This window comes from Coloeus monedula, assembly GCF_965178545.1.
Source record: "Coloeus monedula genome assembly, chromosome: 14".
NCBI lineage: Eukaryota > Metazoa > Chordata > Aves > Passeriformes > Corvidae > Coloeus > Coloeus monedula.
Genome location: NC_138794.1, coordinates 21,003,815 through 21,020,263, shown reverse-complemented (window position 1 = coordinate 21,020,263; position 16,449 = coordinate 21,003,815). Strand labels below are relative to the sequence as shown.

General features: G+C 48.5%; 1 protein-coding gene across 2 annotated transcripts; it reads right to left on the bottom strand.

Moving 5' to 3' along the window:
* Positions 1-4,816: 4,816 nt before the first annotated feature.
* On the bottom strand, positions 4,817-16,449 carry LOC309578345 (mitotic-spindle organizing protein 2-like). Of its 2 annotated transcripts, XM_082290927.1 has the most exons (3): positions 15,747-16,449; positions 15,513-15,655; positions 4,817-5,339 (listed from the first exon to the last, which is right to left on the bottom strand). In XM_082290927.1, exons 1-3 carry the CDS (start codon positions 16,301-16,303, stop codon positions 5,179-5,181), a joined length of 861 nt encoding a protein of 286 aa, XP_082147053.1. In that variant the 5' UTR covers positions 16,304-16,449; the 3' UTR covers positions 4,817-5,178. The 2 variants fall into 2 exon arrangements, with proteins under 2 accessions (XP_082147053.1, XP_082147052.1); XM_082290926.1 differs by lacking the exon at positions 4,817-5,339 and having other exon boundaries at positions 11,176-15,655.

The window sequence follows — 16,449 nt, the reverse complement described above, 5'->3', positions numbered from 1 at the left end:
AAGCTTTTAAAAGCAATTAGAAGAACAAAAAATGGCTAATGGGGAATGTCCCTAGGGTCTAGAGGAGGGAATGACTGGAGAGAGGATTAGTAAAAATAAGAAGGAATAGGTACTGCTTGCCACACAAAGCTAGATGAGACAGGAAAATCTTTCTCATGCCTTGACTGAGTTTAGGCAACTAAATAGGGTTTTTAACTCATGAATACGCATCTATCTGTCCCACAGCACTTATCTATAAGACGCCAAATTAACCAGGCCCAGAAATGTCTGTATTTATTGCTTTTTTTGCTTTAATGGATTTCCATTAACACGTAGACATCTGCAACACAAACTTTCCGTGTGTGTCAGTCACCTGGTTTCCCAACATTCTCAGTCAGTGGAGAAAGGCATTTCTACATTGTGACTTCCCTCCACATTTTTGACTTTTGAGGCTGTGGTGAATTACACCTTGGAAGTGTCTGTTCCTTTCCTTTGATTATAGGGCAGGTGGCTATGACAAGTTCAGATGTAGAAATTTAGGACTCAAACCACTGGGCAGTGAAGGGCCTTCAGTGCTGTTCAAGACACTCAGGAACATCTTAACTGGTTTCCAGTAACATTGCAGAAGAAGCAGTCTCCTGTGGTCTCTATTTTATTTGCCAATATGAAGCAGATATTTTGGATATTCTAGAATATTTTAAAAGGCACTGGGTATGTCCACAACAATTCAACCACTGGATTATAGATGTCTGCAGTTACGAATGGTGAATCATTGACTTGCCACCATATTTCCTTACTTGGCACAAAACACTTTGTTCAGTGTGGGTGTAGAACACTCCAAAACCTGAAATCCTCCTTGCGAAGGAGGATTTCCCTAGACCATCAAGCTGTGCCATGGGAAAAAGCCACCCACTACCATTGGGAAGACACTGCAGGGGATGAGGGACATCTGGGCTGGAAATGGGAGTATGTACCTGTTTTCTTCATCCTTGTTTCCTTGTCTCTCATCCTTGTGCTGCCTGGGCTCTTTCTTTTTTTTCAAGCCCTTCAACACTGAGGGAAAATATAATGGGCAAGGGCTGTAGGAGCAGGCACAGTCTCCTGGATGCCACAGGTGAGCAGAGCATACAGACACAGCTCATGAGACAGAACAACCCTGAGAGGAGGGGGAGCACCCCAGGAGATCTCTGGTTCACCTCATCCTCAAAGCAGGGTCAGCTGTTGGGGTGAGACCACATTATTCCAGGCTTCATACAGCTCAGTCTTGGAGATTTCCAAGGACAGAGGCCACAAAACCTTCCTGCATGACCTAGTCCACTTCTTGACAGTCTTCAAGGCCAAAAAGTAGTATATATGACTTTTATATGAAGATGGCTTCTCCACCTTCTTTAGCATCTGCAGCAGTGCAGTTCTTGGACCCAGAAATATCCCAGAGGTGAGAGATCCCTTTCTCTGAGCATGGCCCTGGTACACACCTCAGTACCCTGGGGGCAAGATACTGATGTTACAAGGCAGGAACACCTCAATGGAGTCAGCAGCTTTTGGGGACGGTCATCCCAGGACCAAGAAAAGGAAAAGGTTTATCCAAAAAATCTGGGTAACGCCAACATGGCAAAACACAAACCCCCCCGGGGGTCCACCCCACTTCCTTGTGCCTGTCAGAAAGAGGCTGTGGGACTGAAAAGGGACGAGGTCACTGCCAGCAACCCCTCAGGGTAAAACAGGCTCCGTGCTGGGTAAGCACGTGGGTGACATCCTCAACTTCTCCTCAAAATGAGGAGTCACAACGCAGTGCTGACAGCGTGTCCTCGTTTTGCGCCTGAGTCCCGCTGCCACGAGGCTGCTGTGAACACAGTGGTGCTGTCCAAGGCAGATACAAGGTGTGTGATGTGCTGAGCAGCCCCAGTCCCAGGCTTTATGTTCTCATCCAGGGGGTTTTCCAAAATATTTATACCTCCCACTGACAGCAGTTTGGGAAACCATGCTCCCGAATTTGTGAGAAACTTGTGCAAAAATCCACCCACCCACCTGCCTTCTTATATGTTCCCCACAGGACACCTGCCCGTTTTCCCAAAATATGATGTACACGACAGGTGAATGGCAGCTCCTACCAGGCAAGCCAGAAAGCAGAAGATACCAGATGGGCTTTGTCTCTGTTCTGCTTTCAGCAGCGCAGTGGGCACTTAGCCTGTGGTTCCCGGGCCAGGGTCAAAGCTATAACAGCAAGTGGGGCAGCCACGCACCAGTGCATTCATTCGTTGTCCCCCGTTTTGGGGCCAGCGGAGTGTTCCTGTCACCCCGCACGGGCTGTCGGTGCCTCCCGGGTTGCGACGCCGCCGCTGCCGCGTGCCCGGGGACAGAGCGGAAGCGGACATGAGACCGTGCATGGACAAAGTCTCCACTGGCGAGAGCAGAGTGGCGCAGCGGGAGCGTGCTGGGCCCATAACCCAGAGGTCGATGGATCGAAACCATCCTCTGCTAGTTGCAATTTTTGTTCCCTTTTCTGGGGCGGTGGAGCCGGCGGTGGGGCAGGGGATGGCGGCGCGGGGCTGCTGCCAGCATGGCCGGTTAGCTCAGTCGGTTAGAGCGTGGTGCTAATAACGCCAAGGTCGCGGGTTCGATCCCCGTACGGGCCACAGTAGCTTTTCGTGAATTTCAATTTTTTTTTCCCGTCCGGCCCTCCCTTTTTTGGCAATGATGGTACAGGGAAATACTCTATTGGAAAATAGGGATCCTGCCTGCACTACTCAGCCCTGGCTGGATGGTCCACTGGGAGAGCTGCTAGGCTCTCCCCCTGCTTTCCCTACTCTTCCTTTTGCAGGTGTTCATTCCTATTTAAGGATAAATTTCACTGGGTGCTCGTGGCAGGTGCACCAGCTCCAGCAGCCCTCCAGAGCCGGGACTGATCTCAGCCGAGCCATGGCTGGATTCAGGCGTGCAGCACTAACCATTGCATCTGCTGGCGCTGTGGAGGGGCTGAAGGTCAGATGGCAAGGATGTTGTGGCCATCTGACAACACATCAAACTTAGCTGGGGCCTTGGTGGGCAGGCAGGGCAGTGGAGCCAGTTGTCCCTAGAGAAGGACTGTTGGGATCTCCTGCCTTAGCCAGGATGCTGCCCAAGGCCACTCTGTGAGGTTGAGAGCCCTCAATTATTAGGTGAGTGTTTGCACATTCTGTGTTACCCTTCTAAAATCTTGAGAATTCTGAAGTTACTCAGGTAGTACAAATTCCACTTGACATCACACATCTCTATGCAAATATTGACAGAGCTTTAATTAGTTTGATTTGCTTATCTGCTTTAACTGCTTTATAAAACAAATCTCATCAAATTATCTGTGGATTTTACAAGTCTCTTTGGCAACAATACAGCCAACATCACCCAAACAGCTGCACAGAAAGTGCACCAGTCAGTGTCCTGCCCATGCACCTGATTAAGCACCCTAAGAGTGACAGACATCCATGTCCCCCGCATCAGCCACCAGCAAAGCTCAGTGTGTATCCCCAGGAGGCACAGACTGCATCTGTAATCCCAGACTGGTAGATGGGCATTAGAAGCCACACAGGCTGTCATATCCTATCCCTCTATTTTCCCACATTTATGGCTCCCCCAAACCACTTTGATCCCTCCTTCTCCCCACTTTTGGTTCCTCCCCTGACCATCCCGTAAGTCACAATCCCAAAATGCTCTTCCTTTCCATCCTATAGCACGACATACTTGCTGCTAGCAAGGGACCAGATGTGACCTGCATAGTGGCCCCATTCACCCTTCTGGATGGGAGCTACCTCTGAGCCCTGGGAGCAGCTGGGACAGGGAATCCCTAGCACAGTGGAGGTTCCCAGGGCTACTCCAGCTCCCCCTGCTCCTCTTCATTCAAGGAGGTGAGGTTTTAATCACAAAACCTACTGCTGTCTCATGGGGGAAGGAGGGCTCCCTGCAGCCCTGGCTGACCTCAACACCCCTCAAAAACATCCCACATCCTGCCCTGTCCCTTCCAGAGTGTCCCTGGCAACCTTAGGGGACCTACAGCCCCCAGGCCACTGACCTGAGGTGCCACAGGGAACAGGCCCCACCCCAAGGTGCTGCACCACAGCCAAGTCCCAGCTCACTGCAGCCCCCAGCAGCATCTCCAGCTCTGCAGAGCCTGGAGGGAACAAGGCTGAGGTTATGAGAGGGGTTGGACATGGGGTGAGGGGTGACAGGGGCCAGGGATGTGGCTCCAAGAAGGGATGTCAGGGTTGTAGCTGGACCTCAGGCATGGGATGCAGCTCTGGGTTGTCAGGCGGGACTCACTCTTGAGCGCTGATATTCTAGAATATCAACCTTCTTCCTTGGGTCCCACTTACCTCCAGGGCTTGATCCCATGGGACTGTATCTCCAGATACAGATCTCTACAGAGGCCAAAGTCTGCTCTCCCGATGCCCAGCCCCATAACTTGTGCCTGGCTAGCCCCCCTCAGGCCTCTGAACTCCACCACCTTTTACTGAGGGAAGCAGCTGCACTTTGTTACCTGATCAGAATAGGAGAAATCCAGACCCTGCAAATCTCATTTTAGCACCTGTTGAAGCAGGCCTATGAGAGGTAGATCTTGAGATTCTTGAGGAATCACCATCTAAATCCCACAGAATGGAGGCACTTTCTCCTAATCAGGGACATGGAATTCATTAACAGCCCCTGAGCTCCTAGAGCCATTAGGAGGCACCCTACTGCCTGGAGACCCTCTGGAACCATGCATGGTTAACACTTGAGCTCTAAGAAACCCACTTACCCATTTTAGGTACTTGTATGTCTCTTGCCCTAAGTGATGGAGCTGTTCCCTCCCTTATCTGGAACAATCTCCTCATTTGACCAGGCTCCTGAGGCAAAGGGGGCTGTAATGCTTTGTAAATGAATAATCACATCAAGCACCACTGGGAGGACTGAACATGGGATTATGTCTTGGGAGAGATCAATCCGGTTTCAGATATAGGTGCCAGAACGCCGTAAACAGGCACATGGGGAAACAGGGCAAGCCAAATGCAAGAGCACCTCCTAGCAGTCTGCGTGGCCAAAGGAATTTTTGGAAATAAAAACCAACAGCTCTGTTTCCTGTATTACAAATTATGTTTGCAGGTTAATACATAACAACACAAGCAGCTTTAACAAGCACAGTTTATATACATTGTCAAGCACCAAAACCCATCTGTTCCAAGGTCTGATTTAGGTACTGTTGCCTCCCCCAGTGTTCTTCCCAGAGGTTCCTGCCTTCTGCATACGGCTCACACTCGGCTGTCGGGGCATCCTCTGGGCAGATCCTTCCCGGCTGCTTCTTTCGGCCAGAATCTGTGTCCCACTGACAGCAGAGCTGGTTTTATTTCTCCCTGAATAAATAAATATATCCATTAATTTTCACATCCCAACCCAAGCATCACTGCACAGCAGATAGCCACAAGCGTTCCTCAGGAACCATGCAGGAGGCAAAACCCATTAGATCTCACAAACATCTTCAGCATCCAGTGCAGAAAGCAAATTGGTGAATTCAGCCCAACAGGTATTGGTGCTGCAAAACCCAAAGTTGCAGTGGAAGCATTTAATTTTCATGAGGTTTAATCTACAAAGTAACCAGCCACTTTGTTCCACTCACTCCGCACAGGAACAGCAGCATAGCAAACAGCACTGCTGGAACACCAAGAGCTTCCAACACCTTGAGCTGGGATAAGTGAAAGGATGTGCCAGTGTCCACCAGCATCTGAGGCTGCTGCCACATCATCAGATCACAAACACTTCTCTCCATATCACTTCTGTCACTCAATGAGCAGATTTGGATTTCTTATAATTTTCTGGTGTTTTCAAGACATTTTCTGGTGTTTTTCTACACAGGACTTCCAGTGTTCTTACTGAGTTCAGGAGGTGAGAGTTCCCCTCCTGGGGGCACAACTGATGGGCTCTGAGAGGCAGAGCAGGAGCAGGGAGCAGCAGTGGGTACAATGGCAGAAGCTGAGGGAGGCAAGGGGCAACAGGATCCTGTCAGAGCAGAGAGTGACAGACTCGGTATTGCTGACACAAATGTCAGGAGGGGATGAGGGACACTGACTTTTCCTGCCACTCCCTCAAGTGAGAAGTAGGACTCACTTTAGGAAAGAGAATAAAAAGAAAGTGATGCACAGCTTTTACTAAAGGCTAACCTCCATGAAGCACCATAAAAATGAATAATAGCAAGGAGAAAACAAAACAGGAATACAGTGGGCTGTAGTTACATGCATGCAATTAAAATGAAGAGTGACATTTTGGCAACCATTATCAGAGCAACTTCCACAATACCAACAGCTGCTCTACACTCTAGAGTCCCCATGGACATGGTTTGGAAATCTTTATCTTGGATCATCTGTGCTACGGACAGAGGACTGTTACTTATCAGACCATCCTGTCGCCTTGGAGCAGCTGTCTGGGAACAGGACTCACATCAATACCACCAGTTAACACCCTGCTGCACCACAAAGACAATCTGAGAACTTCCAAGTAAGAACAGGTGGCCACTATTCATCTGTTAAAATTTGGGTGGCACAAAAATCCATTCACTTATCCAAGCCAAGTCAGGTGCTCTTGGAAAACTCTCTTCTTGTCAAGCATGGCAATGATGTGCCAGCAGTCACCATCCCATGCCAGCCAACCAGCCTTGGCAGCTGTGTAGTAGCTCAGGCACTTTAAGCAGCTTCACTAAAGCAAGTGCTGTCCATGAAAACAAACACACTGCGCAAAGGCAATACGTGATCTCACAGTATTTGAGAGGAAAAAGTGGCAAGAATAAAAGCATTATTCACCATGATGCTTTTAGCAATCCCAGACATGTCCCCAGGTGAATGTCCTCCCCCTTCTCACAAGCACCTGTCCGCTGAGAGGGCAGGTCCTCAACCCAGGTATGTATACACACACACCGGTACCCTTAAGCACCACTGGACTCAGGCCCTCAACGTTCTGAAAACAACTTGGGGAGAAAGAATCATTTGACTGAAGAGAAGCTGCACTCAAAGCATGTGCTGTCCATCCCCCTAGCCTTGAAATCACAGTAAAACAAACCAGTGAAACTGCATAAATACCCAGTGTATTTTTGGAAGCAGTCTGTGCAGACCAGACAAGGACAGCTCCTGAAGTGTGCAGGGACAGGTATACAGTTTGTGCTTCCCTCAGTTACACTATCAGAGATAACAGATACAATTACCACAAAGCACAAAAGCAGCTCAAGGACCATAAACTCTCTGTAATTCAAGTAGTACAGACGAACAAAAAGGATTTCACTGATATTTTCCTTGGTGACTGCCATGGTTTGACACTGGCCAAATGCCAGGCACCCCCAAAAGCCATTAACTCACCCTCCCTTGTTACAGCTGGGCAGAGGAAAGAAAATTTAACAAAGGGTTCATGAGTTAAGGACTGGGAGAAAACACTCCCAAGGGCAAAATGGGCTCATCTTAGAGGTACAAAGTGAGTTTATTACTAAGAAAATCAGAGAAGGATAATGAGAGGTAAAATAAGTCCTTAAAAACATCTTTTCTTCCCCCAACCCCTCCCTCCTTCCCATGAACAGCAGAGGGAGGCAGGATGTGGGGGTTTTGGTCGGTTCATCACCCAAGTTTTTCTTCTGCTTGGCTCAGGAAGAGAAGTCGTTCCCCTGTGAGACCAGTAAGAGGTCCTTATCTTGAATATGTCTGGCTGCCAGAGAATAACTGCAGCCCAAATAGCTACGGAAGCAAGAGACAAGCCAAGAGAGAGACTAATCAAATATGTGCCTCCCCAAAGATGACCCCAGAAGCAGGAGCTGTTTATCTCCTCGAGAGCCAGGCACAGTTTGGGAAGAATGTATGTGCACACAAGCAGTCTTAAGTACCAGAGGGAGAAAGAAGCACTGCTTTATGTCAAGCAGAAGGCAAGAAAGGAACCCCAACCCCAAATATGCTTTCAGATGTAGAAATTTAAAGCTCTTCTCTTTCAGTCCCCTCTCTACTCAACCTACTGCTTTCCTCAAGGGATCCTTTCCTGCCTCTGAGCAGTAACAAGGACTACAGATTGTTCTCTCAGTGGTAAATAAATAAATACATAAATGTCTGTTGGTACATTTACTTGTAGCACAGTCAGGGATACCAGGGCTGCAACACTCTCAAGATATCTCCTGCAGTGCATATTGCCATCAACTCCACAAGTTGTTCTCTTCTACAACACAATTCTTACGTCTTCAAAGCTGCTGCCACATCTTCAACAGTTAATACCTAACCTGGGCTCTTTCCAGAACCAAAACATCACTCAAGAGCCCAAATCATTCACCTCCCCTGCTCTTTTGATAAATAGTTCCCTTCAAGACTGCTCAGCAGAGCCACAAGAGCTTCTCTCCCATCACTGATCAACATGAAGCACACCAGCCTTTTCCCTACAAATTCTCACGTGTCCCTGGTCACTCCTCATTTTACTAGTTTCCACCACCACACTTGGGCTATCTCATTTTCTCTCTTTCTCTTGCACATAAGATTACAGAAAGAGAAGATGGAGAAAAGGTCCCTCATTTTTCACGGAGAGCTCTATTGAATCTATAATCATAAGATTTTTTGAGTGTTTCTTTGGTAGGGTGGGGGGAAATAATTAATTATCATTGAGTTATCATTCAAACTCATATCTTATTACTTTGCCACAAAACCACACATGACAAGTCTGGCATTTACAGTATTCCTCTAAATCCCTTTCCTTTCTTGCCTTGCAGAGCATGAAAAAGAGGAGGAAAAAAGCTTGATAATCAGCCAGAAAAGACATACTGAAAAAATTATCCCAGTGCAGCATTTAGCTGAATGTCAGCAGCAAGAAAAGCTCAGAGTCTCAGGTAAACCTGCAAAGCTCCCGTGGGGAAAGTGTGATGGGAGAGAAACCTCCATGGCCACCTATTCTTTTGGGACTAGAGCCACAGCAGGTGACATTTCAGCCTAGACTTTTTGCAAGTTATTACTGGGATAAGGAAGAAGAAATAAAAGCTGTTAGTCTGCTGTTTCTCCTTAAGCAGAAAAGGCTCCTTCACCTGTATTTTGAGAGGATCAAAATTTATTACTACTTTCTGGGAGAGGAAAGGTACAGGAACTTTTAACCAAGGCAATTTCAGCCATCCAAAAAAGTACAGTACAGGTGAGAAAAATTTTTATTGGTTCTAAAAGAACTGACATAATTATAATTTCTGTACCAGAAGATGACAGAGGTCTATAAATTGAAGCTAGTCAGTTGCCTACAATACAGAAAAATCACTCATTTTAGAATGTGAGCCTGAGGGGGAAGGGAGAGGAACAGCAACAACTTCGCATCAGGAATTCTTTGTGCACAGAACTTGTCCCATGTATTTACCATGTCCATCACTTCACAAAACATGAATAAAGGCCTCTAATTCAGAAGGCCTAAATTCTATTGTTTATGGTAGGAAAAGCTGGAGGGAGCGAGAGTTGCAGGATAAAATCCTGAAGGCAACCTAATTGCTCCTCAGTGAGTGTAGGAAATCCACTCATTGGAATGGTATTGATGGAGTACTGGAAAAAACCTGAGTATGAGCAACAAAGTAAGAAAACCATGATCAGGACTCTATTAGTCCTTTGATTAGTCCTATTTAAGTCACCAATAGGTCATTCTACAGTTTTTCAGAGAAGACATGCAGACCACGAAGTGTCTGGGAATATTTTCAGGTGCAAGGCACACACTGCCACCACTCAGATCCCACAGAGACATTTAATTTACAATTAAAGCATAATAGCCTGTATAACCCACAGGAAAATTCAGTGTATGATGTATAAACCCCAGATTAAATAAATTTACGATAAATCCTTAGCATCTCCATGGGGATTCCCTCTGCAATACCAGAGCTTTACACAGCATTCTCCTTGTCAGCATTATCCTTATCTCCTTAATACAGAAGTCTACACTACAAATCCCACATCAAGTCGAACCCTGAGATAGCTCAAGGCTGAGTGGAAGAGGAATGCAAAACAGCTAGTGTGGCCAGCCAGCAGCACCCAAGAGTCACCACTGCAAAAGGCTGGTCACAGCTAAAGACACAGCACAAGGGGAAAGAAACAAGAAGTGAGAAAAAGGGATGAACAGGGAAGGACACAAAAACTGTAAAGATGGCAAGAACACACATGAAGGACAAATTGGCAACAAGCTGTGTAATACATGGAGGAGTATTTAGGAAACAACTGAACAGCAACACTTACAATTCTGAGACCTTGACTGTACCTAAGTATTTACACAGGAAGAAAGTAGTTAAAAATGCTGGGGCAGAAAAGGACTTGTGATTCTCCACAGCGTATTTTTCCACACAGACCACAAAAACTCACCCTGTGAACCTTTGACAGAGCCCATGGCTGGTGATGGGCTCAGTGGCTTTTCCAACAGGTACTGGAGTTTGTGACAGTTTCCCTGGGCAGGAGAGCATTCTGACCCCTGCTATGCACAACTCCTTTCTTCCTGTGTCAGTTCCTTGCAGCCTTAAAAGCCACACATCAAGTGACAGGCCTACAAAGGAGGCAGGTTTTAAAAAGCAAGCTCAGGTTAACAACACGTTCAGAAGAGAAATCAGCTGGGGTAAAGCTTCGGGAAGTAATTTTATGTGAAGACACTTTCTGGGGAAGTGGGGAATGTGAAAAAAGAGGTTGGAGTTCAAAGAGTGAGAGAAGCATCAAAGAGTATTCATCAGCCTAAAAAAAAGAGCAGGGCATTGACATATGCATGTGTATAGAGGGGTAGAAAACTGCGTGGGAACCAGCAGGGACTTGAGGGTTGGCTGATGGAAACAGAAAGCACAGAAATAGTATGTGAGAAAATGGGACACTTAATTATACACGTTTAGTCTAGGCCAATCTCAACACCACTGTCCTTAACAGAACCCTCCCCCTCACACACACAAAAGGATACCTGGGAATTTCTTTCTCTTTCAAACCAGCACTTTCCCTCCCAAATCAAATGCTGAGAGACCATTTTGAACATAGCTCACATTAAGTTGCATCCAGCTAAATACGCCAGATGGATGCTCTAAAAACCACACCCAGCAATTGTGCAGGCAGCTGTCATGGATTCAGTTACCAGCCAACACAGAACGCCATGGCTGTGTTCTCTGGGAAAACACAAAGTCACTCATTTCAGACTCCCTCTGATGCTTCATCAGCACAAAAGCTGATATAACTACGGGCACCCCTCACTACCAATAGTGCTGATCAGAACTGCTGAGTCAGCCTGATTCAGCTGTTTTAAAAAGCCTCCCTGCACCATGATGTACTGGGAAGCCTAAGCCAGGATCTCATTACTGATACAACTGGTGCAGAACAGGCCTGGGTGATCTTTGGTGAGACCTGGATTCCTTCAGCCACTTGTCTGCCTTCTGACAGGGGAGGGAGTGCAGGGGCTGAGCCGAAAGCCGTGAAGCAGCTTGAGAAGCCTGCGCAGGACAATCACTGTTCTTGATACAAGCACAGAGCTTGGGCTGTAACCACACACACAAGTCCCAGCAATGCAGAAGAGGCATTTTCCCTCGCCAAATGCCTGGTCCTGCATGGAAGCTGCACCATCCTCTTCTTAAATGGAAGGAGCATCTTCCAACAAGACTGCAGAGCCAACAGCACATAGCGCTTAAGCTCCCCTTCTCTACAGCAGCTCTTAAAGGGAAAGGAGGCAGGCAAGGCAAACCAAATGCTCCTGCAGAACAGATCCAGCCCAGAGGACACCCCCAGACACCCTGTTAACACTTACCGAACTCCTGAAGGATGGACTTGGACTGTGCCCAGAACTAGAAAGCTCAGTGAAAGAGAAGTGATTCTTTTTCTAGTTGAAGGATGATAAGTTTAGATCAGGTACTGGGAAGAAATTCTTCCCTCTGAGGGCTGTGAGGCCCTGGAATAGACTGCCCAGAGAAGCTGTGGTTGCCCCATCCCTTGAAATATCCAAAGCCAGACTGGATGGGGCTTGGAGCAATCTGGGATAGTGGAAGGTGTCCCTGCCCATGGTAGGGAGTGGAATGAGATGAGCTTTAAGGTCCTTCCAACCCAAACCATTCTCTGATTCTGTGATCCTTACAAGGAAGACTGGACAAAACATGTCCTTCATATTAACAAGATCTTACCAGCACTTCTTATACTCACAGAAATGAAAACACAGGACTAAAGCTGTGATAAGCCCCTGCTGAGCTTACATTCTGCCTAAACCATTTTCTGAGCGTTAGCTTTTCAATGGTAATTTTATTCACAACGGAATTAGCTCATGTCAGTGAATGCTGAGTGACAGTAAAGTCACCTGGGCTGGCAGAAACTAAAAAGAGAAGCTTTATTCAAAGTGAGTTAGGGCTCCAATTTAACACAGGCTTACAGAAAACAAAAAACCTGACACAGCTGGGAAGACCAAGTCTTCTGACAAGGTATAGAAGTGCTGTCCTTCGGAATTTGGTCAAGGATGAAAGTGAAAAGAAAGAGGAGGCCCAACTGCCTCTTCAGCACCATTACTGAGCAACAGCTTGCAAAGAGGGCAAATCCAAGATTAGCATTTAATGGTTGACCATATCTGCAGCAAAACTGTAGCTTGATGGGCACAATCTTCCTGCTTCAGCAGTTCCAGTGCATTAACTTGCACTGAGAATGTATTTTAGCCATGGAAAATAAGGCAGCAACAGGCCAAACTGGCCACTGAAAGCCAAACTAATATTGAAAATATTTGCCAAAAGCACCCCCATCTTTCCCTGATCTTCACTACACTTTGCCTTTGGTTCCAAGGGCTTGTCCCAGAGCACTCCAGGATACCAATGTTGCCTTTCCCTGGTCGTAAAATTAAGAGCCAGACACGGTTAAGGGAAAAAGGGGTTTTTACCTCAGTATTTATTTAAGGATCCTCAAGGTGCACCACTTCATCCAGATGGAATGTGCTGAAATGCACACATGATAGATCACATACACAATTTATAGGCCTAGCAAATTAGCATATCTATCATTCTCCAATGAGAGGCTCGAATGAAGCCCCCATCCTGAGGAATCCCCCCATGGATGGGCCTATCTTAGTTTACAGGATGTTCTAGGGAAGACCTTGGTTTCTCAGGATAGCACAGGGCTTTCTGGCCTCCAACTGCAAGGCCTCCAGGATGTTTGGTCTCCTGGTTTAACAGAATATTGGGTCTAAGCTAAGTTATCAGACTTCAGGAATTACAAATATGCATGCTAAAAGCACTGGGGATGCACAAAAGCTATATAAAAGGGTATATAAAAGGTATATATAAAAAAAGACAAAAAATCATCATAGCATCACCAACACATCAATTTTAAAGGGATACTAGGGAGAGAAAAGGCTGGCTCAACACAGTAGGACTGAAATCTGACTCAGACCAGGACATGCTCTGCTAAAGATACAGAATGAGCACCAAATTAAGCTCTCAAGACAACTACTAACTCCTGCAAAGTCAGCCTCTCTAAGGTGCCTGAAGCAGGCTGGTAGGAGGCAACAGTTAAGGGCATACCAACTCTACCTTAGGGCTTCTGGCTTTCATCTTGAGAAATTTAATGTTGATTAAAAAACAAGTGGCTGTTGGCCTGTTTCAAACCTGAGCCAGCCTACTACTAGCTAAAATTAGCTCATAGCAGTAGCCCAGTCCAAGAAAAAAAGCCTCATTTGTCCAGAAAGTACCACTCAAAGAGCATACATGAGAGAAAAAAAAGCTGCTCCACATTACAGATGGGAACAAAAACCACTGCAACATTTCTTCACAGTTTGAGCAGCCTGTAACAGCTGGAGCACCAACAGAGGAGAGGAGAAAGCAAAATTTAACAGCATCTTTTGTTCAAAATCTCTGCTCTTTTGGGATGTTTCCTCTTAATGTGGTACCAGAATAGCACAGTGCTTCACACTTCAAAAAATCAAAGTGCTGCACCTCTCCCATTTTGTTCAGAAAAAAAGACAGGTGTCTTCCCTTGCCCCTGTGCATATTCAGAGTCATTTCACAGTCACATGTGAGGCTGTCCTCTTCACCACAACAACCTTCTCGGCAGGGAATTCTTAACCAAGAGCATCTCCTGAGAAAGGGAAACCTGTTCATGGTGAGTCCAGGGACTCCTGGACACTTTACCCACACACTCTATTTGGGCTTCAGCAAACTTCCTAAGTTCCCCTCAGCTGCTAAAGGAGGGGATTCTCATTGAGCTCTGCTATTGTGAAGGTACCAGATTGTGGCATAATTCCTTTTTCCCAAAACTGACTACTTTTCAAATGAATCCCCCTCTCAGCTTCACTTTCTACAGGACTTGCAAGCACAGTCAAGAGAATAAACACGCCCAACCACCAATGCAGCCTCAGCAGTGAGACCAGACTAAGTGCTACTATGCTATCACGACAGGGAAACCTCACTCTTCTCCCTCCTATGCCCACCAAGTTTTTCTTTCTTGCCCCATTCTCCGTGTTCCCAGCATAGTCCTTGCTGGCAGTTACTTTTTCAACTTTTGCCTCAAAATTCAGCATAGATCAACACAGACTCAACACCTACAACAGTGTTTTCACCCTGAAACAGAGAGAAGGAGATAGAAAAAGACATGACAACACAATTTCACTTGATCTCATCCACTTTCAGACTCTTGCTGGGACCATTGCCCCTTTCTGACACATTTTTGAGCACAAGAGAAATGAACTTTTCCACTGTGAATTCAGGCTTAGTGACAGCAGACTTACTCTAGTTACTTGTTTTTAAACGTTTTGGAAGTAATCCACAGAGTTGGTGAGCTACCAGCCACAAGTCACTTCAGGGAGTAAACAGAAGTTTTATTAGAACTGGCTAGGAAAAAATAAAATTACATATATATATATATATATGGCACAAGTTCAGAGCTATTGTTGTTACCATTCATGGAGATTAGAGCAGTAAGGAAAGATAAACGAATTCAAAAGCAGTAACTATTTTAGCTGACAGTCCCCCATAGCCTTCCACTTCATCTTCCCACACAAATACCACCTCTAGAGGATGGAAACCGCTGGATGGGTGTTAGAAGCCACCACACACGTGAGGACAGAGTAAAGCAAGCATCACAGCTCTCTCCTTTTCCGGGGATTCCTCATGGCCCGGAAACTTTAACTTTTTTTGAGTTATATACAAACAAAGCAGTACTGTATAATATTGTAGAATAAAGGAGGTTTTTTGTTAAGAGCTTGGCGAGAAGAGCCAGGAGGCTACAAAACGCAGCACAAGTACTACAGCAACCTGCCCCCGGCTCTCTCGCTGCGTAGAAACGATGAACATTGAGACAAACGGGGCGCGGGCAGCGGCCGGGCCTGGGCTCATACCGAGCGGGCCGAGCCGCCCCCCAGGCCCGGCCGAGCAGCCCACGGGCCCCTTCCCGCGGCCGGCCGGGCGCGGGGCAGCGCCAGGCGCCCTCCGGGCCGCAGCGGCCGCAGCGAAGGGCCGGGGGGCGGCGGGGCCCGGCCGTCCTCGGGGGACTCTGCGCGGGAACACACCGGGGAAGGGCCCGGCACCGCCCCCCGCCCGCCCCGCTCCGCCCCCGCCCGGCGCGTACCTCGGGTGTCGGCGGGGATCGGCGCCGGCGCGGCGGGACCGCCTTCGGGCCCCGGCGGGAGCCGCTGCCCGGCGCACATCGACTTCAGCACCTGGAACACGGCGAGCGGCGCCACGTTCATGCGCAGCAGGTCCAGCAGCACCCTGCGGGGGGGACACCCGGCACCGAGAGCACCCGTCAGAGGGGACTCCGGCGGCACCGGCGGCTCCCGCGGGGGCCGCCCCTGCCGCTCACCGGAACACCTCCGGGTCCAGCCCGCTGCCCGCCGCCTGCGCCAGCTCGAACAGCTCCGCCTCCTCCGCGCTCAGCAGCTGCTTCCGCCGCAGCCGCGCCTCCGCCATCGGTGCCGCCGCCGCCGCCATTCCCGCCGCCGCCTCCGACATGGCTGTGCGGCCGCGCCTCCTCGCACCCGGCCGCGCCTCCTGGCGGCCCCGCCCCCGCCGGGCCGGCCCTGCTGCTCCCGGCAGGCGGCAGCCGCGCTCCAGCCGCGGGCCCCTGGCCGGCGCCGCCGCAGCGCCCGGGCAGTGACAGGGTCTGGGGCGCGGTGTCCGGTGTCCCGTATCTGCCCCGCTGCCCTCCGCGCGGCCTCCCCGCGGGTGCCTCTGCTCCAGAGCAGGGCAGAACCCAGCGAGGGCCGCTGGGCGCGCTAAGGGCAGTACGGCAGTTTCGGATGCGGAGATGCCGTGGGAACGAGCGCAGCTACACAGAACCGGTGTTCTCGCCCCCAACTGTCCCCAGGGCCGGGCGGCAGCTCCCCCGAACGCGCTGCAGTCCCCGAGCCCAGAGAGCATCTGGCGTTGCTCAGGAAATTTGGGTCTTGAGTTGCACCGTGGCGAAGAGCTGGCAAACTGAGATTTAAATTCTTCTATCTAAATGGAAATGAGCTGTTGCCATCAGGGAGGGATGGCCCATTCCCGCTGACCCTGGCCCAGCACAC